The following is a 25,976-nucleotide window of genomic DNA, read 5'->3' as shown; positions in this document are numbered from 1 at the left end:
AACATTCAGCATTATCATGCTGAAACATGAGGTGATGGCGGCGGATGAATGGCACGACAATGGGCATCAGGATCTCGTCACGGTATCTCTGCATTAAAATTGCCATCGGTAAAATGCAATTGTGTTTGCTGTCCTTATCTTATGCCTGCCCATACCCTAACCCCACCGCCACCATGGGGCACTCTGTGCACAACGTTGACGTCAGCAAAGCTTGCCCACAAGACGCCATCGGTTGAAACTGGGATTCATCCGTGAAGAGCATAGTTGTCCAGTTTGCCAGTGTCCATCAAAGGTGAGCATTTGCCCACTGAAGTCGGTTAGGACACCATACTGCAGTCAGGACAAGACCCTGGTGAGGCTGACAAGCACGCAGATGAGCTTCCCTGAGATGGTTTCTGACAGTTAGTGCAGAAATTATTTTGTTTTGCAAACCCACGGTTTCATCAGCTCTCCGGGTGACTGGTCTCAGACGATCCCACAGGTGAAGAATCCGGTTGTGGAGGTCCTGGGCTGGCGTGGTTACATGTGGTCTGCAGTTGTGAGGCCGGTTGGACACACTGCCAAATTCTTTAAAATTACATTGGAGGCGGCTTATGGTATAGGAATTAACATAAAATGATCTGGCAACAGCTTTGGTGGACATTCCTGCAGTCTGCATGCCAATTGCACGCTCCCTCAAAACTTCTGTGGCATTGTGTTGTGTGACAACATTTTGGTGGCCTTTTATTGTCCCCAGCACAAGGTGCACCTGTGTAATGATCATGCTGCTTAGTCAGCTTCTTGATATGCCACAACTCTCAGGTGGCTAGATTATCTTGGAGAAATGCTCACGAACAGGGATGTAAGCAAATTTGTGTACAGGATTTGAGAGAAATCCGCGTTTTGTGTGTGTGGGAAATTTCTGGGATCGTTTATTTCAGCTCATGAAACATGGGACCAACACTTTACATGTTGCGTTTATATTTTTGTTCAGTGTACTTCCTAAGATGAATCATATAATAACCTCTCCCAATAGCACAGATGTTTTTGCGTTTTATGTCCTCAAACTTTTTTTATATTGTTCCTCAATTGTGTAATTAGCTAGACTTTTATTCTGCTACAAAAGTTACAATGACTAATGGTTTGACTGCATAATATCCCTCTCGTGATCAATATGAGCTGTTTGGACATTTGAAACGGTTTAGCGGGCCTGATGGACCACATAATTGATCGTTTAAAAATAAAAAGACGTTTTTAACAAAGGCCTGAATGAACCAACAGTGATTCATAAAAGTCAGATGGACGATAAACTGTGTGCTAAGGCCAGCCCATCCTCACAGGAATGTCTGAAGTGTGCAGTTAACCTCCAGAGAACCCAGATATGCTTCCAGGGAATAACATCAGTTATATTCCAGATCTATGTCAACACAGTTTATTGGGATGCTTTCTAATATCACAGGTTCGAGACAGACGAGGTTCCTCTCAACCAACTTCAGTCCAGACTGACTCTGCTCTGCCTTGCTCTGCTCTCGCCCCCTGCCAACCAAGCAGGCCTGCTTCACAGACCCATATCCTTCTCTCACATTGCCTGTCGGTGTTCTTATGGCGTGGGTCCTGAACTTTAAAGTCTCCCCTGCACACTCTAACTGGAGCTTAATGACACAGAGTCAACACACTCCACAGTCTGTCCGCAGGCTCAACATCAGTCATTGAGGGTGACTGTTTGGAGAGAGATCAGCATATTTGCGGTGGGGCTGCATGCAGAGTTTTGTTCCACGTTGACACTGGAAACTGCAGGCTAGCCAGGGGGGTGGCGGGAAAAGGCTGTATAATATAGGTTAGTGTAGTTTAGTGGAATGGGTTTTTTATATGAAAGTGGAGCACAGAAGTCGAGGGATCAGACCAGTAACGACAACCATGGCGAGTTTTGTTGTCTGTATTGGTGCTAAATGTACTTTTTTTTTGCATTTTACAGCAGCTCTGTGCCTAATGCTTCCCTCTGTCTTGTATTTGATGACGCTCGTCTTGACATACCTGATCTCCTACAGTACTGTGCCATGAGAAATGGCACAGTGTTCTTCTATGTTTTAGATGGTGCATCTTGCCTAGTAGTTATTTGCAATATGGACTCTTCCACAATCAAAATCTCACCTGCATTTGTCTAACATGAGTTGCCAATCACCATGGTTACTCAACAGGGAAACTATGAAGTCTGTGGTCAGTGAACTGCTAGAAGTCTGATACTGTGTGGTTTGAAGTGTTGCATGTTTGTTGAAACCAAAACGAGTAGCTCCTTTGTTTCTCTTTTTATAGTGCTGGTTGGACCCTACAAAGGAGATCAAACGTCAGATCCGCAGTAAGTTGTGTTTTTTCAACCTCTTGAAACCTATTTCTGTATGAGGTTTCTCATTAAGTTACCGGGCCACCGTGGTACTCACTAATTGGCTTTACTGTACATACCAACCTAATGAAAGGCTTCCACACTATACCCTGTTATTTCACCCACCATTTTCTCCCCTTTCACTGTACACTCTATTCCGATAGCCCTAATAGCTAATATTTACTAGATCTTTTGCAGAGACACATTTTATTTTTTTCTGGAGTGAGATGCTCTTTTCACATCTGGACATTGGATTGCAGTAATTCTGGATGGGGCTGGGGAGGGGGAATGTGTTGGGGATTATGTGTTGGGTGGAGGGAGGCTGCGCTCTGTTGAACCTCTGGGCAGAGAGAAGGGAAGGGGGGCGCTCGCCACCCCACCCCCAGTCTGATACTCCCAGAGCACTTAGCTTCCAGTAACACCGGCCAGACGTTTGCACATAGTTACACCCCCGAGGGAATTCAACATGTAGCGATGGGAACAGCGGCTCTGAGTGGAGGTACTTTCTGTCCAGGGATGCGTTAAGAGTGTAACACGCCGTGCAGTACAGCCCCAGTGGCCTGCAACAGGCCTCTTCTGTTCCACCGACTCTTACACTGGTCATTCTACCTGGCTGTCCAAGAGCCAAACCTATGCCAATTTTCTAGCCTGATCTCTCAGTCTTGTTTGGACTGGTTCAACACCTTGTGTCATTAAGTGAGAAACAGACATATGCCCTGTCCCAACGTTAGACTGACTTGACTGATTCAGATCAGTAGGCAGGCGGAGTTCACAGTCAGGCCTGCAACTGAAATCACTAGTGGTTTATGTTACTAACTCACATGTCACTGACTACCAGTGGGTTCCAGTGAAATCATAGATATTGGCGCACTCCATTTTCTTCAGCATATGAAATGAATCCCTCTTCGTTAAGATAATGGCCTGTGCTCTCGCTGGTTGGGGTTTGAGTGCATCTCTCCGCATAGAGATGGAAAGACTTGGAGCGCAGCAGTGCAGAGGAAATTGCCCTGACATGAAGTCATCTTCTCTGGGATAGAATTTTGTGCAGCTTGACTCTGGACATGATGTCACCAATGTGTGCGTGGGTGGCGGTAACGTGCGAGAGAGACCGGACGATGGAGAAGCTTTGTATTTGTTTCACTTATTGGACCTATTGTGTAGGATTTCAGACCAGTGGTGTATTGCTGGTTGATATCATTCTATGATATGATACACCCCATTTTCATTTAAGGTGTCTGTTTACCCTGTAATAGTGTTCAATGGTGTGTGTGTGTGTGTGTGTGTGTGTGTGTGTGACTGGGGAATGGAGGCTGTCACATGACATGAATTGAGGCCTCTGGTCGGACCCACTTATCTGCAGGCTGTGACTCTGACTGGAACGTTTCAAGGATAACTGAAAAGCGAGGCAGAGCGGAGGGGGGAGAATGAAATCCACTGTGTCCCTGTCACACCACCACGGTTGGACCTTTTTGCATGGTCATCTTTGGAAAAACAGTTACTTTTTAATGAGTCTGCCTATGAATGCTCCCTGGGAAAATTACCCTGATTTCCAAAGGTGCTTCTGTGTGCTAGATAACACCAGTTTTATTTGATTTTTCTCTCGATATTCGTCCTCTTACACACCTGGAATACTACACTTAATGGGATCATTGAAGCTACTGTTCTGCAAAGTTTTCCTGCCACACACACCCACCAGAAAAACACAATGTTCCTGGACAGATCAAGTGGTATTAGTCCCTTGGATTGAGATAGTCATGTGATTAGAGCTTCCCCCTCCCAGTAGCACCAGTGAATGAACCCTCCCCTCATTGATTGTGAAGGGTGATCGTCCAGACATGTGACTTGCTCTGAGCCAGCTGCCTTGCATTCCAGTGTATCAGTCTTTAATTTGCCCCCAAGCTTCCTCAAATGGTCACTGACCTCCTCCGCTCAGTCCAGCTGAAGGACAACGGCCACAATATGACTACTGTTGGAACAGTGCCGCTGGGGTCATTTTTGGAATTCCTCTAACATATTTGACATATCCTGTATCCCATGGCCAGGCTAAGCGTGGGTGAATTCAGCATGGTTTCCCTTCGCATGTCTTGTGGGAAAATAAAGTAAGCATTTTTTTTGTTGTATGATTTTCTTTGACCTCTCAGTTGTTCAGACTTCCTGAATTCCTTCCCGTTTTCGCCACACCGTCAATGGAATTGTTTGCTTGCCTGGCTTTTCATCCCAACGTTCACTCTCACATGGCCTTGGGATTCTGGGAAGGATGAAAAGCAGAGCCCTTCGTTGCTGCAGCAGAATAAATGGTCCCCATTGGATCACTTCATAATTACTCTGTTCCAGCGTACTGTCCAGACGAGACCAGGGACGCTCACTCGCCTGCAGCTGAACAGAAAGGACATTACTATCTCTCTCCACTGATGAGCAACACAGAACCTCCACTGGGAGGTTTTCATTATTTCATTATCCCTTTTCTGCATAGAAAAATCCATAATTCCTAATACGTTTCAGACTGTACATTTCAGGGAAAGACCATTAAGTCTGTTATGTCAGGACACGGTTGACATTTGTTTTCAATTAAGCCGTTGTGTAACGTCCCTCGCCCAGATAAAAGAGGGAGAGAGACTGTCGTCATCATCATCCATCTCTTCTCTCCCCGGGTGTAATCAGGCTAGCGCTAGCCCATACCTCTCTCGCTCTCCGCTAGCGGTTGCTAGGTGACAGCCAGCCCTAGCCTAATGCTGACGAAGCTTTAGGCATCGCCACATCAAGCCAGTGGTCTATGAGTGGACACACGCGCGCGCACGCACGCACAGAAATGAGGCGATAGTGTGTATCAGCACTGCTCATCCTGTCTCATCTCACATGGCGCTCTCGAATCGCTGATAACAGGAAGTGGTAGGTAAACATGGAGCCTTGCAAAAGGCTGTTAAGCCCATCTGACCCCAACACCAAGTAGTCTCTCTAAAAAAGTAGGCTACTACTAGAAAGTACGTTACTTACGTAAAAGTTACTCCGTGTCATGATTAAGTGTCAAGGATTTGAGTTTGAATTGTTTTATTAACCCATCCACCACCCCCTTCTTTGGAGCACACGTCTTTTTTTTTTACTTTTCTTTGATCCATGTATATACATGTCACACTTTACATATACATTTTCCATACATGGTACTTTTCTATACAGCGGTCACAACAATAATTCATGACCGAAACATGAGCTCTTTAATCCCACCTCACAGCCACTCTCAGCCCATCACAACTATCACCGTAGACCACCCTGTTTGGTGTGTGCCATATGTTTTGCAATTGTGACGTTGATTTGAGAGTTGTTGAACGTGTTTTTCTGAAATGTACTGTGTTCTCCGCTAGCTGGTTGAACCTAAATCCAGCCTTTTTCTACTGATTTTAAATCCCCTCAGTGTGTCCAATGATGAATACCCAAAACAGAGTGTGAGCGGTATGTTGAAAGGCCCTGTTTCTGTTCTGCTATTTTTGATGAGTCTCTTTGCGCCACGGTACAGCACCAAATCAAAATTCCTCTCACCAGGTCTTTCCAGGCTTGACAAAACTCCACTTCAAAGAGAAGACCCCAATTGTATACTCCTCGCGGCATCTCTCCTTTTCAAAACCCATTGGAGGAGAAGACCGAGGTCCCGCCCCTCTGACCTTCTCCTCCAATGTGTTTTGAAAAGGAGACGAGGAGAAAGGAATGCCAGGAGTATGCAATTCAGATCTTCACAAAGCCTCTCCTCACGGGTCTTAGCTGTTGTGTAATTGCGTGCAGCTGCTACATCCTTCCCAATGTGTCATCTTGTTCTCTTTCTATCTCTCTGCCCGTCTCTTTTTCCTCTCCTTCTTTCCCCCCGCTCTCTGATTCCCTCTTCTCCACCACTATCCATACATGCACGCACGCACACACACACACCTACCTTACGATGAGCACAGCTGTTGGGGCTGTGCCACTTCTTTTAGCAGAGTGTGTGTTCTTAGCACATCTGGTTCTTAGCACATCTGGCCCGGCATGCCGCCATCTCTTGTTTTTCCGTGTTGGTTATTTTACACTAAATGCATAATTATCCTTCCTCTACATACAAACGCTCACCCAAACGAATTAGCTGGAGTCTGTTCGTCTTTGTTTGAACACATACCGCTCACACTCTGGCCTTATGGCTTAGAAATAATAATCACGTGTTATGACGATATAGATCAAGTATTTCCTTTCACTCTTTTGATCAGATGAGACCCTGTTTTTTTTTTCTGTTCCGTTTCCACAGATGCCACCTGGCAGTTTGCGTTCAATGTCAAGTTCTACCCCCCTGATCCATCCCAGCTGACCGAGGATATTACCAGGTATTGTACTGTCCCTTTCATCAGGAAACAAAGAGGTCAAACAGCCACGACACACACACACACACACACACACCACATCTGTTTCGTCCCCACTCCTTCAATTGTACATTTTGAATGTTTGGCTTTATTGTGTTAGTCATAAAGCAAAGAAAATGGATCTGCCCAGTCGCGCAAACAAATCATGTTTTTATACCACACAGATGGCCCGGAGCAGTCTCAAACCTACAGTCTGTTAATACTTTGCATTCACACTATTTGCACATCTTTCCAGAGTATTTTGTACACAGGCTTTATGGGGGAAATGTAAATACATGTACTGTTATGGTATGTACAGTACATGCTATTGATTTTCAGACAGTATGCCCATACAGAATGTACATGCAGAATGTAGCTAAACACACACACACACACACACACACACACACACACACACACACACACACACACACACACACAAGCACTGTTATTCAATGTACAACTGGTCTGTATAACCTAGTCCAGATCCAGTAAAGGCAAGTCCGTTGCTGTACAGTAGTTGTACACTGCAGCAGCAACTGGTTGATGAGGTCAGAAGAGCAGAACACTGAGGGGGAGGGGACGGTGGGCATCCACTGAGTGGATCAGCGCCCGTCAAAAGGTTGCAGTAATATCCAGTGCAGTGGAGCTTCAGCCTCCAAAGTTTAGTTTCAGTACAGCCCCAGGGCCAAGGTCACAGGCAGTATGCTATTTCTGCATCTCTGAGTCTGCAGGCTGCACACCGTGAAGGGGGGGGGTTTGCGTGCGTGCAGAAGGTTTCCCTCCGTTGCCTGTGACGTTGGCCCTGGGGCTGTACTGAAACTAAACTCTGGAGGCTGAAGACCGCTCCACTGGATATTGCTGCAACCTTTTGCTATTTCTGTATGCTATTTCTGCTTCTCTGCAGGCTGCTGCACTACTGTAACGTACAGGAAAACGCCCCCCCCTTCCCACCATCTAAACCCACAGTTTTCACATGCGTGTTGTGTCAGAACTGAAGTAGTGGGCTAGTGTCATGAGAAATGTACAGACCAGAATTACAACCTGTGTTTCATGCCTCAATGTGGTTATGGACTGTGACTCTCTCCCTCCACCCCTCCTCCTCCTCGTCATCCCATCTCTCTCTCTTCTCTCCATCTCCATGTAGATATCTCCTGTGCCTTCAGCTCCGACAGGACATAGTGTCGGGGCGTCTGCCCTGCTCCTTCGTCACCCACTCCCTGCTGGGTTCCTACGCCCTGCAGGCCGAGCTGGGAGACCATGACTCCGGCGAGCACCGCCTCGACTACATCAGTGACTTCCAGTTCGCCCCCTCACAGACCAAGGAGATGGAGGAGAAGGTGGTGGAGCTCCACAAAACTCACAGGTCAGGGCCGTTTGGGGTTAAAGGGTATAGTTCAGTGATGACTATCCCTTTTTAAATTAGCAAACGAGCAAGTGACAATGACACTGTGTCATAGTTTTAGGGGAGATTAAATATTATAGCTAAAAGGGAACTCTTTAAAACCTAGGACTGGGGAGAGACACCTGTGTAGAAATTAGTTGGAAATGACCCGTGGACTTTACAGGTACTGTGATCATTATCATACTTTAAATTCCCGTTTTCAGGACCTGCCACTTCAGATCATTCACTTGAACTCTTCACCTCTGTGTTTGTTTAAAATAGATTGTTTGTTTTGTCTACTTTTCTAGAGGGATGACTCCTGCTCAAGCAGATGCCCAGTTCTTAGAAAACGCGAAGAAGTTGTCGATGTACGGTGTGGATCTCCACCACGCCAAGGTGCCAAGCTGCCACACAAAGTAGTTTTGAAATGTCCAATTCAACCAGAAATTATGTTTGAGAAATAATTCCTGTATTTATTTTGGGGGAAATGTGAGGAAAAACATTTAGAGGTTTATAAAATGCCCTGCGATGAGAAAATGTGAAGCTGATGGCGGTAAGAAAGGTGAATGAACTGTAAGCTGTAGTGTGGATATTCTCTGCACAAGGAGGCATAGCTTGCTGGTCAGTATTCGAACTTTAGTCATTAGTCCCAGGAACTGTTCTACTATGCTCCATTCGTTGTGTATGGAGGTCTGGAAGAAACGCCTGTGAGAGCACACAGGACTCAGGGAGGCTCCTTTTGATGTGGTGTGCATTGAGGGGAAGAGAGGGCGCCGGAAAACAGAAAGCCAAAGCATTTCAACTGGAAAAGAGAGCCGGCCCTACCACCGCGTCAGCTGTACAAACACATGTGGTGGATTGGAGCCGGAGCTTTTTTCACTGGGCCATCGACATGGGAACAGCCCCGTGGAATGAACCTTTGTCTCTCCACGTGGACTCGACATGGGTTGAAAATAGTCCGAGAAATATTTGGTCCAGAGATGGAGAAAGGGAACGAGAGGAAGAGCGATAAGGGGGGAGAGAAGGATCAGTGACCTCTTAGTACATATCCCAACCGTCAGTGAGAAAAGTACATGTCAGGCCCACATGTCCTCTCACTCGCTCATGCTATCTTTCTTTCTCTGTGGGCAGGGAATGCAGGTCATGTGGGAAAGCATGCCAAGGCCATGCGGAGTGAGAGGGTTTGGTTAAAAGCCATGCATTGGCATCTAATAGTTGCCATGCCCATCGGCGGGGATGGATTTTCCTCATTTTACCGTTGAATACACAAATCAATAGTCACTCTGTATCTATCCATACAGCCAGACTTTAAAAGGCCCTTTATGGTGTCATGCAAGCTTGATAACAACGTTACCATTGAGTTGTGATGGGATGATTGAATATCCGGCCTTTTAGTTGTATGTTATATCAAATAATTCCATTGTGCTCCTTGGCGAAATCTGAGAATGTTGTCTGTTCTCTCCTTGTTGTCTATACTGCATACTTGACTGTGTTTTCTCTTCATTGTACTTTGTTGAACTGTTGCTTTGGCTGGTGTCTTTGTCTGCAGGACTCTGAGGGAGTGGACATCATGTTGGGAGTGTGTGCCAACGGCTTGCTGATCTACAAAGACCGACTCCGGATAAACCGCTTTGCCTGGCCCAAAATCCTCAAGATTTCCTACAAACGCAGCAACTTCTATATCAAAATCAGGCCGGGAGAGGTACGGGACAGCACCGCCCTCAGAGGAAAACACTAGACATTTCCACATTTTGGAATTGTCCTTTCGAAAGCCCACTCGAGAGAGCAGCCGTAGGAAGCAGACTCCTTCATTGAGCCAAATACTGACAGTGTTAGGAGATGGTTTGATTGTACAGAGGAAAATACTGACATTTAGATATTTCTTTCTTAACGCCCATTCAAACTAGTGTCTTGGAGGTGGGGGCGTTGGGTCCATATCTCTGTCTTTTGTAGCGCGTATGTTTTCTAACTAAGCTAGTCTCTAGTACTCAGGGGAACTCACGTCTATACTCTGCTTTCCAGACAGAGCAGTTTGAGAGCTCTGTGGGCTTCAAGCTGCCCAACCACCGCGCTGCCAAGAGGGTCTGGAAGGTCTGTGTGGAGAATCACACCTTCTTCAGGTAACAATCACTGTCAGCATCCACGTCAACAACCCCTACATTTCTGTTGAACTTAATCCTGTTCACCTCTAACTCACTGCATCAGACTTCAAAAGCTGTCTGAACGAGGAAGAGCTAGTGTGTTAGGTCCTTTGAAGTCTGTTGTTTTTGAATGATTGCACCATTTGTTAAAATGTTCTGTTCCACCTTTTACATCCATCTACAGGCCCTTTCTAACCTGTTGACTCTGTGAAATGCGTGTCTAAGCTAACACAGACAGTCGGAGCCCATGTCAAACCACAGTGGAGCATGTTAAATTGCATTTCCCCCCCCCCACAGTCTGAAGTGTGTACCAACTGGAGTGTGTAATTGGCCAGTCTCTAGGGAGCACTAAGTTCCTCCGAGTCTTCCTGTCCAGTGCAAAGACTGAAGAGATGGAGCACAGTGGAGTGGAGCGAGGCCATTGTGCACTTATTTGTTTAAGCAGCTTCTCCGTCCGAGGCCTAAAGCCATGGCCATTATCATGCGCTTAAACTGTCTTCTTAGCGTCCGCTCTGCAGGGATGTATCATTAAGGAAGGAACTGTCCCCCACTGGGGATTAAGAATGAGCAAACATTTAATATCCTTTAGGAAAGCAGAGTCCCTCAGACCCACTGATAGAGATGTCTTTCAACCGTGAAACCCCAACTTCTCGCTCCCTGATCAGCCCATCCCTTGGGGGTTCATCTGTCTTGACGTCATTTGAAACGCAACGCCCTATGGTTGGAATCACCCCAGCAACACATTACGTTAAATAAATCCCACCTGCGGCGCCTTGCATTGTTTGACAGTTTGTAAGAGGAGTGTCGGCCCATGGCAAATTGGAACCAGATTCGCCATGGAGATCCTCGGCTGTTTAATCGAGCTGTGTTGTTCTTGGCACAGATGACAAGGAGGGGAGCCACAGCCTCAACAAATGTAAAGCAAAAAAATAGCTCGCTGCCTTCTACTCAACCACTAATAGCCAAAGCCCAATAGCACCTCTCTCCTCTATGATTCAGATCCTCTGTGTGCTAAATCAACTCCTAATAATGACTCTCCTTAAACTGCCATCTGCTTAATGGTCTTGTACACTGATATCAATACCAATGAGAGCTTTAATCAGCCCGGTCAATATCGGTTTGGGCCAATGAGCTTGGCCGAAGAGCTTGATCAAATAGCGGCTTCTTTTGGACTGTGTTGTGAAGGCATATGATGTCATGTCAGACCCAAGCCCTGGCTGTGCTGGGATGGAGAAGTCGTGCCGGGGATGCTGAGATCATGATGGAATCTACAGAGACCCTGACACACCAGCAGCACGCCCAGGGCCAGCCTGTTTGAATGGGGTTGAAATCAGCTCTGACCTGCACGCCCCTGTGTTTAAACAACAGACCGCCGCCCCAATGTGCCTGTAGAAGAGCAGAGAGCAATTGCCTCACTTTATGGACGCCACTGTGGCTAAACCTGACACCACTAGGACGACGCCAGAGACATCTGGACTGAGTGCCTCCCCTCTCCCCTCTGCTCCAGCCTGCCGGCCCCTCAGGCTGGGCACGGGCCTGTTTGAAGGAACTTCTGCTCTGTGTGTGTGCGTGTGTGTGTGCGCGCACGTGAAGAATGTCTGATTTTTAAGGGTATCTGCGAAGTGAATGGGGGGAGCTGGACAGGCAGGAAAGCCCTGTCGCCATAGGAGATTAAGGATAGGGGCAGGGAGGTTTGCGACCAGCCCTCCCCCACTCCCACCTCTGTCTCCCGATAAAACACAGCTGTGACTCAGAGCAGAGCCAGCTAAGGGGAATAAGAGACAGCTAAATGTTCGGCGCCCTTTACAGCTGTGTTTACTTACGGTCACTGACAAACAATGAGACTGTTGAATGGATCCCTTATACCTGCGTCTTCATGACTCATCCTTAGCCATCTCTGTGTGTAAATAGAGAGGTTATGTTTATCACTTTGGCTTCAGCGGTGGTCCCAGTTTACTGGCATGAAATAGAGTACTAGGCTTTCTTCCAATTAAAAATCTATCTACTCTCACAGTCTTCCAGTAAACTGAAATAGGTTTTGCATACTGCAACTAAACTGGATATGAAAACGTTTTGTTTTCACAATAGTATTGATCTTATTTTGGTCCTATTCTCGCTCTAGGTTGATGACTCCAGAAGCACCCATTAAAGCCAAGTTTCTCACGCTGGGCTCCAAGTTCCGATACAGTGGGCGGACCCAGGCCCAGACACGACAGGCCAGCACCCTCATCGACAGGCCGGCACCCTACTTCGAGCGCACCTCCAGCAAGCGTATCTCCCGAAGCCTGGATGGAGGTAGGCCGTGGCACTAGACAAACACACACACATTTGGGATGCCATATTACTATGCCCACTACCTTAAACTATGGGCTCCGCTGAGTCAGTCCATAGCTATCTCTGCAGGAGGAGTGGAGAGTGTTACTCGGTGGAATATGGCCTCTACACCCGGCCTTCACAAGCAGTAAGTCTCTTTGTGTGACCATCAGGGAGCTCTCATTCAGTCTGCTCAAGGCAAACGCCGTAGGGGCACGTCACAGAACCCCCCCCCCCCCCCCCCCCGGCCTCATCATCAAATAGATATTTAGAGAAACTGCTGGGGAAACACTCCAAACCAGAGAGGGAGCGAAGGAGGGAACGTAATAAAGGACCCGCAACAAAGGACCCGCAAGGTCAGAGGAAAACCATTACAGTGAGACGTACAAAAAGAAACACAACCCTGTTCAGATGACTCCGTATGACCGCAATCCTCAACATGCCTCAGCATGCGTTCTGTTTCGTCCCGATCAATTGTTAACGTTTAGAGCACACTAACACCATCCTCCTGTTCAAACCGTCTCGTCTAAAGTGTTTAGAGCGGAGCCAGTGTCCTATACGGGGTCAGCCAGTGAGTGTGTGTGTGTGTAGCTAGCTGTATGCATGACTTCCTCCCCATCATGGGCATTTGGTTAGATATGGGAAATGGCTCCAACATCTGTTTCCCTTTGTTTGGGAATGACTGTGGATGAATCCGGACTCATTCGTCTTGACCAGGGGATTTCAAAAGTGTTTCAATGGCTGGACCCCTGCTGTATACGTGACACTATACATTTACCACGGGAAGAAACAGTGCCAGTAAAGCAATTGCACGCATGAAGGATGTTGTCAGTCATTAGGCCTATTTTCAACCATTGAAAGCGTTCTAGAACTTGCTCTGAGCAAAACTTAGTGTCCAGTTGATTTGGGGAATTAGACTGAAATGCAGTAGTACTGGACTGTAGCCTGCAAGCAGGCTGCCATGAAGATTAAATGCAGGTGATGCTGTAGCTGAAAGTGTTGTTGTAATTAAACCCGTGAATCTAAGCTTGAACACGGTGGTTCCTGTGACAGAGCGAATAGCGTGTAATATTGACCCATCGGCATTTTGCTTCCCACTACATCAGCACTAATCCAGGAGGAGAGTGCTAGCTCGACAAACATGAATCGCCAAAGGAATGTTGGTTACTCAATACTCTACGTTGCCGTGAGTAGCCTACAACGATTGAATGAGGCGAGGGCTTTTGCCCTTCTTTCTCCCTCTGTCTAGCTTGAAGATCTGAAGGTACTAAAGGATAACTAAATCAAATATCCCAAATACCCCGAGTGCACCAGGGCCATTCATTATTAAAGGGTTACTCTACTCTACTCAGTCCAACTGTGGGCTAACCTGGCCTGCTCTGGAATCTACATTCTTTGCTTCCTTCCCTCCTTTCCACTCCTGTATGTAGGTCCTCTCTGAGGAGCCTCTTGATCGCTCACCATCAATGCTCTATACTATTAATTCCCTCTAGCCCCTCCGTAGTAGAGGCGATCAAGAGAAGAGACGTCGGGAACCATTTGTTCTCCGTCTGGCCAGCTGTGTAGTCTTCTCTGTGCTCTGATTGAGACAAAGATCTGGCCCCTGATTAGGGCCCCCAGACCCAGTAAGCCCCCAGAGCTTTAGAGAGGGTCACAGCTGGTATGGGACCGGGACTGGGATTCTGAACGAGGCGGCCCTAGCTGAGGAGAATTTGGTTCTGGTTTCTGGATCAATTATTCTCTCTTCCCCCAACACATGGCACAACAATACAGGGAGTGGCGGCTGTGCTGTGGGTGGCACGGTCGGTTACAGATGATAACAGGTTCCATCTCACATCGCCACCATATCAAACCCTCACAACTAAACCTCAAGAATCCATGAACGGACCACTCAGTCTGTGTGTGTGTGTTGGCACTACTAAATCCACTACTGTACACTACTGCTATTCATGACATGTCAATTACTATAGTTTCACATAGATCTAGCATTTAACCAAAGAACTGATGCTGTGTCATTTTTCTCTGAGCTCTTTTCGTCTGAATAGCTATTGGAAGTAGGCCTATACTATAGCTAAAACAAATAGCCATGTCTGGTATGTACTATGAATCTGTGCAATCATGGTCTTCATGGTCTTCTTTCATATGAACCAGATTAAACTGTGCTCTGGGGTTAGAGTGCCCTCTGCTGGCCAGGTGTTGACTTTAGGACTTCCAGGGACTTCATGATATGTATTGTGATTCTCACGATTCTATATGTATTGTGGTTTGATACTGCGATTTTATTATATGGGATTCGATGTTCCAAACATATTGCTCAGCATATGTCTGCTGCAGAGAGGTGAGAGAGCATGAGACAATTAGTTTTCATTAGTCTTCGATACAAAAAAGGGCTGAAAACAACATGTTGGGTCTATATTTTTTTTTAAGATGGAGAACAGCAGGTTTAGCCAACTAGTACTAGCTAACGCTACCTAACAAAACATAACGATATTGTGATGTGACTGTCGATTTGTATTTTTATCACGAGTTGACATTAGAATTGATGTGCTGAGCTGAATATCATTCGGGAAGTATGCGTAAATGAATGGAGAATATAGTTGTTATATTGTGTGTGTATTGTCTCCTCTGTGCCCCTCTAGCTCCAATGATTAACGTGACCGAGGCCCAGGAGTCAGCCCCCACCTCTGGGGAGAACGGCAGGGAGCCTGGCCTGGAACTCTCCTCTGACTCCAAGGTGAGAGAGGAGGCAGGGGGATGTTCACACTCGGTCTCTCCTCTCTCTCTAGGTAGAATGAGTTGTTGTTGGACCGGGACTGAATTGTCTGTCTGTTCCTAATCTCATTTGTCTCAAAGAAATGCCCCCAAGGTTTCACTACAGGGGAACTCAATTCATTGTATGTCTACTGTCTAGCTTAGAATAACTAGCCTATTGTTCTATTCGTTAGATTGTATGTAAACCAACCAGTATAGTGACTTAATCTTTGTGTATTTGGTTTTGTCACGTTCCCCCGCCCCTCCTCAAAAGATCTACTGTGTAATGTGTTTCTTTGCGTTTTGACAAATCTACCGAACAAACCCCCCCATTCAGCCCAGTAGTCAAAACAACAGCCACTGGAGCAGTGTATAGTTTAATTGAATTAGCTGGAGCTATAGGATGCCATTCTGAACTGTCTGCTCCGTGCCCCTGCTAGTTCCTATTGGAAGAGTTTAAGACTGGCTTGACATTTGGTAGCTGTATAAAGGATCTTATTCAGTCTTACAGTGAGTTGGCCATGAAAGCCATGTATTCAGTTCGTTATGTAACCTGTGGTACTGAGCGCAAAGAATTCAGAGGCTCATCTCTTCTGTGATAAAGCCCAGTTCATTGGGCACACTGTCTTAGTTGTACTAGGGGTAATGTATCCCGATAGGACCATGGGACCCCCCCCCCCCCCCTTTGCAAATGTGATTATTAATCGAGACTCCACTAACTGGATTTTTGTCCGGCAGATGTTGTCCTGATGTATGGTTCTCAGGGATTTATCTGGAAGTGAACATGTTGTTAAGAGGGCAGAGCTCAAAGTAATTTGAGTTTTGAATTTGATTTGAATGAGAACAACCGGAGTACGACGGTGCTCTAACTCGATCTCAAACACCTTCCTGTTTTGGGGTTTCTTCCCCCCCGTTATCTCTTCTGACATCAGTCTGCGCCTCTGTCCACTAATGATGCCAGCTCTAATCCTGTTGTACAGTTGTAGAATGTGATTGACCTCCCTCACACCCCACCTGCCCTCTTTCTCCAGCACCCCCTGACCCCTGACCTTTTCCACTGCCCCCTCTCTGTGACCTCTCGTCTGCACCCCTGACTTGACATGTCTCACTGACTAATAGTGTGTTTCTCTCTCTCCCCCTCTCCTCTCTTTTCCTGTGCACTCTATCCTGTTACTGTTTTATAATTTCTCACACACATTTATTTTATGGGTTGTGATTTTGCTTGCGTTTCCCCTACTGGCCCCTCCCTGCATGGTGTCTACATGTGGACTGCTCTCTTTCTCTCTCTGCGGCGGTGAAACGATGGTCCCTCACTGTGCAGTCTATCTTCATGTTCCCCCTGTCCTTCTCCTCCTCCTCCTCAATCTCATCCCTTCCTCCCATCCTGGACACCATCTCTGAGCTGGACGTTCTGTCCGACATCTCGGAGGACGGGGACAGGGACTACCCGGGTATCTGGGACCCTGATTGTACCCAGCAGCAGCATGCAGACAGCTTGGCTGCAGCAGAGCAGTACCATCACCAGCCTCTAGAGGCCTCTCCTCCCCCCTCCCCCCTGGCCTGTAGCTCAGAGCCCCAGGAAGGGTCACCTGCCCAGGCCAAGGCTGCCGCTCAATCCAGGCTGGGCCTCTCCCTGCTGGGCATGTTGACGGGCCTGCGCCTGGGCCTCCTTCCCTTCTCTCTGCTGGATGAGGACGGCTACCTCTGCTTTCCCAGTCTGCCCCAGGACTGTGCTGCCTGCTTGGTCCCCACGGGGTTGCAGCGCTTCCTGCCCCTCTCCTCCCCCTCCCTGGTGCCCTCCTTCATGTTCATCTTGGCTGTGCTGCTGTCTGCCTCCCAGTCCCTGGCTCTGGCCTTCCTCTTGGCCCTGCCCCTGGCCTTGTCTCTGTGCTATCTGGAGCCCAAGGCGCCCGCCCCCGTGGCCAGGCTCTGCTCAGACAAAAACACTGACACACACACTTCCCTGCTGCAGGAAGAGCTGTGTGACCAGCTGTGTGACCCTGCTGCCTAAAGACCGCTACGACACTTTACGCCAACGCAGCGACGGCGCGTCGTTCTCTACGTACTTCTACACACTATTTTGTGCCGGTCCAATTTTGGAACGAATCGCATGCGACGCTCCGTCACTTTGTTTGCGTAGGGTGTGTAGGGGCCTTAAGTGGCACCATGTCACTACCTCACCTCCGTGTTCTGCACTCCCTCCCTGTTATGTTTCTCTCTCTGTTTTCCTTCTCCAAACCCTTGATTTTCTGTGTAAAATGACCAAATTGAATTGTAATCTTTTGCCAATCTCCAGAGATCTTAAATTAGAAATCATATTGTACCAGTATTGGCTGCTCTGTCATGAATCCTTTTTGTTAAATTAATAAGAGGAAAAGGATACCTTGTACAACTTTTTAGTGTTGTAAAATGATAAATTCCTGTCATCATACGTTTGGCTGGAAATGTTGATAAACCGCTAGATGTGTGAATATGTTCAGTATATGTCTGTTGTCAAGCTACTTTTGGCCTATAAGGACATTATTGCAGCGTTTCACTCCCTGCCCCTGTCCTGATCAGTGTTATTAGTCACCATTTAATATGCCAGAGTTTCTCACAATTTTTTGAAAACAGTATAAAAAAAACACACGGTAGAAAATACACAAAAAAACGTCAAATCAGCTCTACACAGAAACAAGACCAGACCGCCACCCAGTATCCCAGCCAAGGCCAGCATGTGCCCCCCCCCCCCCCCCCCCCCCCCCCCCCTCTGTCCAATCATGCCTTACTCTCATGTGGGCGGAGCCTGGCTGCTCCTCCCTCAATCACATGACATCGCACCTTTATGTGGTGCTGCTGGGAATCGGCCTTTCCCATCATCCATTTCACCTTCTCTTTCTCTCAACAAAAACCATTCCCACTACATGCAGGTAGAGGAGGAGCCTAGCGAAGGGGAGGCGGCCACACCTACTGAGGGCACTGAGGTCTGTGAGGGCCCTGTCGTACTGCACCTTTTTAAGATGATCTATAATACCATTTATACAGAGCGGTATGGGCAGTGCAGATGTCAAACTAACATGTCCTCTTCTCCTTGGCACTCGTAGATGAAAGGAGATGAGCCAGACTCCTCCCAACAGGTTGATTTGATTGGTTGTTTGATGGTTTATTTGTCTGTAAATCAGCTGGGGTTTTCCACATCCTCTCTGCGCCTCATTTTGTAGCCTGGGTTTGACTTTTGCTGCAGGAATGTATGCTTTGTTGTTGATATCTTTTTCTTTTTTGTGCTGGTGCCACTGTGATCTGGGATGTATTTGGTGCGTACAACACACTGCTGTCCAACCACGCGCCACCAAAGCTGCACATACTACGGTTTAGGACATTGTTTCCGGATAGGCTTGCCTTAGCTGCAGCATTCTAAGGGTTAACACCCAAGTGAGCTCCACATTGTGAGGACTAAGTGTTCTCTTATGTCCACATTTTAGTATTAGAGTTGATCACTACACAGCTACGGTGAAGTGTGGTTTGGAGAGGGTCCATTCTGGACGTCCAGTGTGCTTGAGGCCCTGTCCCCACAGCCTCTGTACTGGATCTGTCCTGACTGCACAGGGTCTCACCTCTGGCTGCATATTATTTCCTCTTAATTAATTTTTTTTGCACAAAATGCCTCATGTCTTCATTTTTTGATTCCACAGAGCGGAAGGTTGAGAGTGCAGGGGGAAAATATATATGTCAGACATAGCAATTTAATGTTGGAGGTTGGTATGACTATGATGACTATTGGCGCCTAACTAAAGGGAATCAAAGCCCAAGCCTGTGTCCTCTTGGCTCCTGTCCCAGGCTGACTACTCCAGTCTACCTCTCACTCTCAGGCTCTGTGTGTGTGTGATTATGTGTGTTTGAACACCAATGCATGATTCTGCATGAGGGATGGGAATTGGGTGAATGTCTGACCCAACAGGGTTTGGTGTTTAGTGGGGTGAGGGTGGTCTATTTTTTGTTTTGTGAACATATTATTTAGTATTTCCCGGTGATATCCGACTAATATTGTTTCCCTAACACATTTAGGGATTTTCCTGCTTTGGTTGGCTTGATTTGAGTTTTGAATTTGTAATGGTACAATAACAAACTAAACCTGCCCCCAAAACGTGGAACTGCCATGATGCCTTATGTCATTACTAGAATGTCTTTTTACGCTATTAAACGTAAATAAACAACACTTTTATCATGTCCTTCCCTTACCGGGGTCATGATAGGAGAAATGACCTGGAATAGACTCATGGAGTGTAGATAATGAGAACAGTGTTTCAAACCTTCTGGAGTATGCTGAATGGAAAAATGTTAAAAATATATGTAAATGTATTTCAAGTGAAGCCACACTCTGTCACTTATCACCCTGGCAACAGCATGTGCTTTATGCCATGTATAAATGTACACCTGACGAAATGTGACGACGAGACACATTTAAAGCGAAACCCTTGTTCAACGGTGTCAAATGGAAAATTGGTTCCTCTGATTGGGTTCCAATGGCAGTTCCATGTTTTTGTCGTTCACGTTGTAGGCTACTACTGAACTAAAGGGTTAAACTCTTGACAAAAGCCTCACCTCACTGATGCCTCTCTCTCATCACAACCTTTGATCACTGTGGATGATTTCTACATCCTCCAATTGTCTAAAAGGGCTCACAACGACTTGAAATCGGACTGCTTTTAATTGGATATCGTTATCCGTTAAAGTGAGGTCACGATTGGGACGGTGTGTGGCCATTATTTCTTAGTCTCACTAAATACAGTGAAGAAACGGTGCCACTACCAGCCTGTACATTCTGTGGAGTGATAGCGCCTCCTGGTGGCTCATAAGGAAATGCCCTCATTACTTGGAACTAGGTCTCCTTGGCCAAACTAGGCTCATAATTGTAATATTTGTATTGATATTTACGGATCCCCTACAGGTTTGTAATTAAGCCATATGAAAGTTCACATGTTCAAAAAATATGTATTTTATTTATTTATTTGAGCCAACTGTGAGGTAGGAAACAGCGACAAACGCCTATAATTCTGAATGCGGTCACAAATGGTACACCCATACACACACTAAAACTAGCCATACACGGGCAATCAGTGAGGCTTGGCGTCCATCCTGTTACTGTCATGGTTTCCAGACTAATGTAGCTGTTGTCCATTGTTGTTGTCCCCTCTCCTCACCCCCCACCATGGCTGTGTGGCGTCCTCCTGGCACCACTAGGACCTGGATAAGACTCAGGAGGATGTTTTGAAACATCAGGCTAGCATTAGCGAGTTAAAGCGCAGTTTTATGGAGGCCACCCCTGAGCCGCGTCCCAGTCAGTGGGAAAAGCGCCTCACAGCCAGCCCGGCTACCAGCCTGCGTCTGCAGGCCCAAGGGGTACGTGTCCAGCCGTGTCCTACCGCCAGTCCTCCTGTCCCGCCAGCCTGCCTGCATGTCCTCTACTCTCCTCCCCGTCTCCACCTCTCTCCGATCTGTCTCTAGCCTGCAGGGAGGCCCTGACTCCGCCCTCCTTCCCCTGGTTCTGGCTCTCTTGATGTTGTATTATGATGTGACAGTTGGGATGTAGAAGCAACACCATTCCTCCTCCCTCTCTCTCTGGTCCTAATTCCACTCAGCAACCCCCCCCCCCAACCCCTGCTGCTATCCTGAACAGATGGGTAGACCACTCTCTAAGAACAACACCTGTCAGTCCTCTACACGTCACTAGAGTATACTGCTCTCTCTCTCGTGCTCTGTCTCTCTCTCTCCCTCACCTCCCTCTGACTGTTAAGTGGATTTAATGATATTACCCATAATCCCAACTGTCACCCAGGGGGCCTCTGTGGGCTCTTCTGTCTGCCTGTAAATGCCATTCTTCTTTTGTCAGCCAATGGCTGAGCCAGCTCCTCTTCTCCCTCAGCCAATGGCTGGCTGAGTTTATCTCATTACTGTTGCTGTTCTGAACGGTCAGCCTCCGATCGGATTAGTTCTCTGGCTGACTGTCCACGTCTTAAGCACTCTGATCTCTGTATTTCTGTCCTGAGCCGTAGATGCACGTTATGTCAGACTGCACCACCCAATGTTCTTCCGCTCTTGTGTTTTTCTGCACTCCTCAAGTTTTGCCCTGCCTATTATGTTTGGTGATGCACAGAGTAAGCGGTTTTATTTTCCCACTGTTATAGGTACTTTCCCAGGGCTGTCCAAGTGTGCTTTTCTTTCTTTGAGCTGCAACTTTCACTGCTGAATTTCACAACTCTGTGCTTACTGCACTTTGTGCGTCTGTGTAACCGCTCCTCCTCCTTTCAGCTGGACAAGCCTGACTTTTGAGTTCCTACTTCACGTGGCTCCTCTTGTGATTTTCCCACCCTGTGTTTCAGACCTGTGTTTGGCTGTGTTGAGTGATGTACTGCATGCCTGCCTCTCACTCGTCACTCTTGTCACTCTCTCTACACCCGACAAGCAGGTGATAGTGTTCACACACAGGCCTTGGGTCTGGTCCTGGACCTGTGTGATAAACAGTGTGTGTGTGTGTGTGTTGTCTGTGTTACCGATGTGTGCTGCCTCATTCCTAGAACGCACACCTCCAACATCCCTGTCTCAAAACTGCACTCAATCACTCTGCTCGATCACTCAGCCACTGTATAGTTTTAAGGGTACTTCTATATCTTCTGTTGCGTTGCACTGTGTGTGTAGACTACCTTCTCTCCAGTAATGTATGTCCTTCCTCTAACTCTGACATCTGCTTTGTCATTCTCTAACCTGTGTAGAGCTTGGAAGAGGAAATTACCTCCATTTTATTCAGTAAATTTGCCTGCGAGTCTGGTCTGGTTGATCCCGGCTGCACTACCACTAGGCGAGCAGCAGATGGCGCTGTAGTCACTGCGTCTGGCCCTCTGGCCTCGGCTCTACTCACTACCGAGGTGCTCCTCAGTACAGATGAATCAAAGCCAACAAAACATCAGGTCGCTGCCCATGAGACCACTAATGTATTGTCTGCCACACCAAGTTCATGACCAGTCCCGACTACCACACACAATCAAAGTAGTATCACCTATTATGGTGACTAGTTGTGTTGGCTTGGCAGTGCACAATATGATGCAAATATAATATAAGCACCTACTCATTTTGCACACACGCTGTAAGAGATTATTAAGCAAACCAGGCTGGCCATAAACTTTGGCATGAATATTTTCTTGTCATTTCATACGCTTCTGTCAATTGCCATTTCTTTCTTTGAATGCTTGTGTTCTGTCTCATTTGAGTGGACAGTGTTACTAAATGTGTTTTACATGCTATAGAAGTGTTAAAGGGTCCCTTCCTACAGATGGGTAGTGAGGTGGTCATGTTTTGTGCATGTCAGAGAGAGAGAGAGACACTCTCTCTCCTAACCCGGGGAACCTGTACAGTGCTATGGTAACCCTAGTGATTCCTAATGTCATGCTGATGTGTGTGAGTGACCACTGCCTGTTGGTTGCCTTTACGTTCCACAGAGATGCCCCCCATCCAGAACCCAGGAGCCTCCCCCTGACCTCACGGTGGACACGGTCGCCAAGGTGGTCCCCCCCCCCCCCCCCCCCCCCCCCCACATCTAACACTGCCCCCACCCCTCCTCCATCTCCCTCCCACACATATACTTAACTTCCAGCCATCTCTTCTTCTAGTCAACCATCTCTCTATTTCTCTCTCCTTTTTCTGGATGCTGTTACGCTGCCCGTTCTCCATCTGTTGCCATTTCCATCCGTCCTTATATTCGTTGCGTTGCCTTTTTTTCAGTTGGTGGTGTCGTTGTTCTTTGTTGGGTTGTGTGGTCATCTTTTACGTCTTTGTTGTTCTCTCTCCATCCCGTTTGTTGTTTTTGTTCTCTGGTGTAGAGCGCAGATGATAAACAGAAATCCGGCGAGGCGGCATGGCAGGCAGCAGAGGTTGAGATAGAAGAGACGGTAGTCGTCGAGGAGATCAGGGTGGCCCCCAAAGGTTCCGTCACCATAACCACTCCTGAGGTGATCACCCCCGTCGCAGTGGAGTCTGAGGTCGAGAAGCCCAAGGACGAAGTTATGGAAGAGCAGAAGAGGCCTGTGAGCGTGTCCTCGGACAGTGAGGAAGAGGAGGAGGAGGAGGAGGCGGGGGAGTACCATCCGCAAGTCACCGTCAGCGCCTCAGTTGACCAGATCAAAGAAGAGCCCGAGGAAGAAGGGGAGGAGGAGGAACAGCAAGTCAATGAAGAGCCAGTTGCAGAACCACTCCCAGAGCCAGTGGTCGAGGTAAAGGCCCAGCCTGTCCCTGCAGTAGTGGAAGAAAACTCCGCGACAGAACCACAACTAGCCCCTGTGGCGGAGGAGAGCCCCGAGGACATCCTGGTTACCCCTGACGAGGCCCCTAACGGGCACGCCGAGTCCCCCGAGGACCATCAAGGCCCCGTGGCCCTGGAAGAGGAGGAGGAGAAGGAGCCCAGAGTCAACGGGGACGCGTCTCACTCCGAGACAGAGCGCCTCCCCCAGGTTATTTGTTGCTCTGAGGTAAATGAATGGCTGCCGTCTCCCAGACCTGCGTAGTGCAGAGCACGGCCCGTCGCCTAGCCTGCTGCTGCATACTACGCACTTCTGACCACCACCACCCACCTACCTACCTACCTACTACATACCTAGCTACCTACCTACCTTCATATTGTACCTGCCTGCTGCTTCTCTACGCTGTCTGTCCGTGCTCCTGACGCTCAGCACCTGAGCGCCACAGCAACGGAAGGCCGAAGGCCTTTCACCTGCACAGCGGTCGCTTGGGCTAATTTTCGCTAAAGGAAGTTAAATGATAAGTGATAATCGTAAGAAGTAATGGCTAACATCCCCCAAGCAGCACCTTCCGTTGTGCATCTGTGTCAAAGCTCTGCCCTACTCTACTGTGGATCTGTCCCCCAGACTACTTCACTGTAATCATCGCCACCTCTCAGTCCACCACGTTTCTGTTGGTGTTTTGTTCTTACTTTACATTATACATACTGTGAGCACGTAAACATCCATATACACTATACATATGTGGGTGTCGGCCCTGGTCCCTGTGTTTGTGAACGCACTGGCAGAGATGGCGCTGAGAATTGCGTGGGAGTGGAGGCGTTGTTGTGCAGTGCATGGCACTTGTGTGTGTGTGTGTGTTACAGCATGTGAAGTGTGTGTGTGTGTGTTACAGCATGTGAAGTGTGTCCCCTTCCCTGTATTGGGTCTTTATTTGGTTAAGTTGTTGGTTGAGATGAGTCACTGGCATTAATTGGGTTTTTGTCTCTGCCTTGGCGGTCTTCAAGGACTCATCCTCCCAACCACTTACTTAAATGTCACGCCGTTCATTTGTGGGAAAGTCAATGCATGTCTGTATCGTGCTGTGCTGTTGGTCGCCTGTGGCAAAGATCCAAGCAAAGATGCACCGTTACATCAGAGTTCCAACAACCTTATTATTTGCTTCGTTTGCTTCATTTAGCATTTTCAGTAGGTAACTTCGCTTGCATGCGCTTGGTTGCATGGTTACGCCAAAGACATTGTCGTTTATAGTTCTGTGCATTTTTGTAACGTTCATTTGCAGCCCGTGCGTGAGTTCCGTTCCTACTTCTTTAGAGGTTTGTGCTGTGTTTGCCTTTGCCCTTGGTATATGTGAAGTGTGGGTCTCTGTCATGACTCTCTCTCCCCCTACCCCCTCCTCAGCCACCTGTGGTGAAGACCGAGATGGTGACCATCTCAGACACGTTTGCGGCCCAGAAGACCGAGATTGCCACTAAGGAGGTTCCCATCGTGCACACCGAGACAAAGACCATCACGTACGAGGCTGCACAGGTAGGCCCTCTACCACTAAACGGCTAGTGTTTAGACGGGTGATAGGATGCTCTAACTGGCTCTGTGTGTGTTCTCCAGCTGGACGGCAGTGGAGACGGCGAACCAGGCGTTCTCATGACGGCCCAAACCATTACCTCGGAGTCACTGTGCACCACCACCACCACACACATCACCAAGGTAACTACACGTCACCACAGTGACCCCCACCCCCCCCACGCGTCACCGTGGTAACCGCGCAGCCGCACACTTCGCCGTGGCAACCGTACACTTTGTCATGGTAATCTCAAAGCCACATCCATCAGCAAGGTAACAGCCCAGCTCTCCCTGGTGTATTGTGTAAACGCCATGGTATGTAGACTGTGGACTCTGGCAGGGAGGATTGGATTCCCATCTGGCAGCATTATTCTGTGTAATCTGTGTGCAAATGTAGAGCAGCCTGCTCTGTAGTCTGTTGTGTTGATGCTTGGGGCTGTGACTGGCACCTACCCAGCCCAGGCAGAATTCCTCTGTTGTGACTTGGTGCAGACTCATAGATGCTAAACCTCAGGCCAAGTTTGTGTGCCGCACCTGGCTTCAACAGACCCCAAACATCAGTGGACAGTGTTGCTAGCAGACTGCTGAAGAATTCAGATTTTCCTCAACTCCGATGTGCCCTTATGCAAGGGTTAAGTGCCTTTACATAAGGGCATATCGACAAATGTTTACCTCGTCAGCTCGGGGATTCGAACCAGCAGCCTTTGTTACTTGTCCAACGCCCTTAATCGCTAGGCTACCTTGCTGCCCATTCAAGTCTTACCTTAACATTATAATTATTTCACAATACTGAGGACGGATCATCTCTTCGTGAGATATATGTTGAGGCAGCTTATTCTAATT

The 25,976-nt window shown here is 47.7% G+C and overlaps 1 protein-coding gene across 32 annotated transcripts in view; it reads left to right on the top strand.

The window, feature by feature from the left end:
- The window catches only part of epb41l2 (erythrocyte membrane protein band 4.1 like 2), a 97,692-nt gene that overhangs the window by 65,710 nt on the left and 6,006 nt on the right, over positions 1–25,976 (top strand). For 5 of the 32 annotated variants that reach the window (XR_004204680.1, XR_004204679.1, XR_004204678.1 and 2 more), the window contains 17 exons: positions 2,293–2,335; positions 6,624–6,699; positions 7,862–8,080; positions 8,407–8,494; positions 9,648–9,800; positions 10,121–10,218; positions 12,362–12,534; positions 15,192–15,286; positions 18,213–18,266; positions 18,387–18,419; positions 18,975–19,037; positions 20,524–20,682; positions 22,053–22,247; positions 22,776–22,838; positions 23,157–23,801; positions 24,972–25,100; positions 25,179–25,277. Coding sequence is in view for 18 of the 32 variants with exons in the window: in XM_031800621.1 (XP_031656481.1) it covers positions 2,293–2,335; positions 6,624–6,699; positions 7,862–8,080; positions 8,407–8,494; positions 9,648–9,800; positions 10,121–10,218; positions 12,362–12,534; positions 15,192–15,286; positions 18,213–18,266; positions 18,387–18,419; positions 18,975–19,037; positions 20,524–20,682; positions 22,053–22,247; positions 22,776–22,838; positions 23,157–23,801; positions 24,972–25,100; positions 25,179–25,277 (2,385 nt within the window). In the remaining 14 variants the exon portion in view is untranslated. Of the gene's footprint in view, positions 1–2,292; positions 2,336–6,623; positions 6,700–7,861; positions 8,081–8,406; positions 8,495–9,647; positions 9,801–10,120; positions 10,219–12,361; positions 12,535–15,191; positions 15,287–16,624; positions 18,267–18,386; positions 18,420–18,974; positions 19,038–20,523; positions 20,683–22,052; positions 22,248–22,775; positions 22,839–23,156; positions 23,802–24,971; positions 25,101–25,178; positions 25,278–25,976 lie in introns of those variants that run through there. The other 27 variants (XR_004204686.1, XM_031800625.1, XM_020455564.1 and 24 more) reach the window with 17 other exon arrangements.

Source organism: Oncorhynchus kisutch, linkage group LG21, assembly GCF_002021735.2.
Source record: "Oncorhynchus kisutch isolate 150728-3 linkage group LG21, Okis_V2, whole genome shotgun sequence".
Lineage (NCBI taxonomy): Eukaryota > Metazoa > Chordata > Actinopteri > Salmoniformes > Salmonidae > Oncorhynchus > Oncorhynchus kisutch.
Note: the sequence above shows the minus strand (reverse complement) of the source record. Positions and strands in the feature narration are given on the sequence as shown.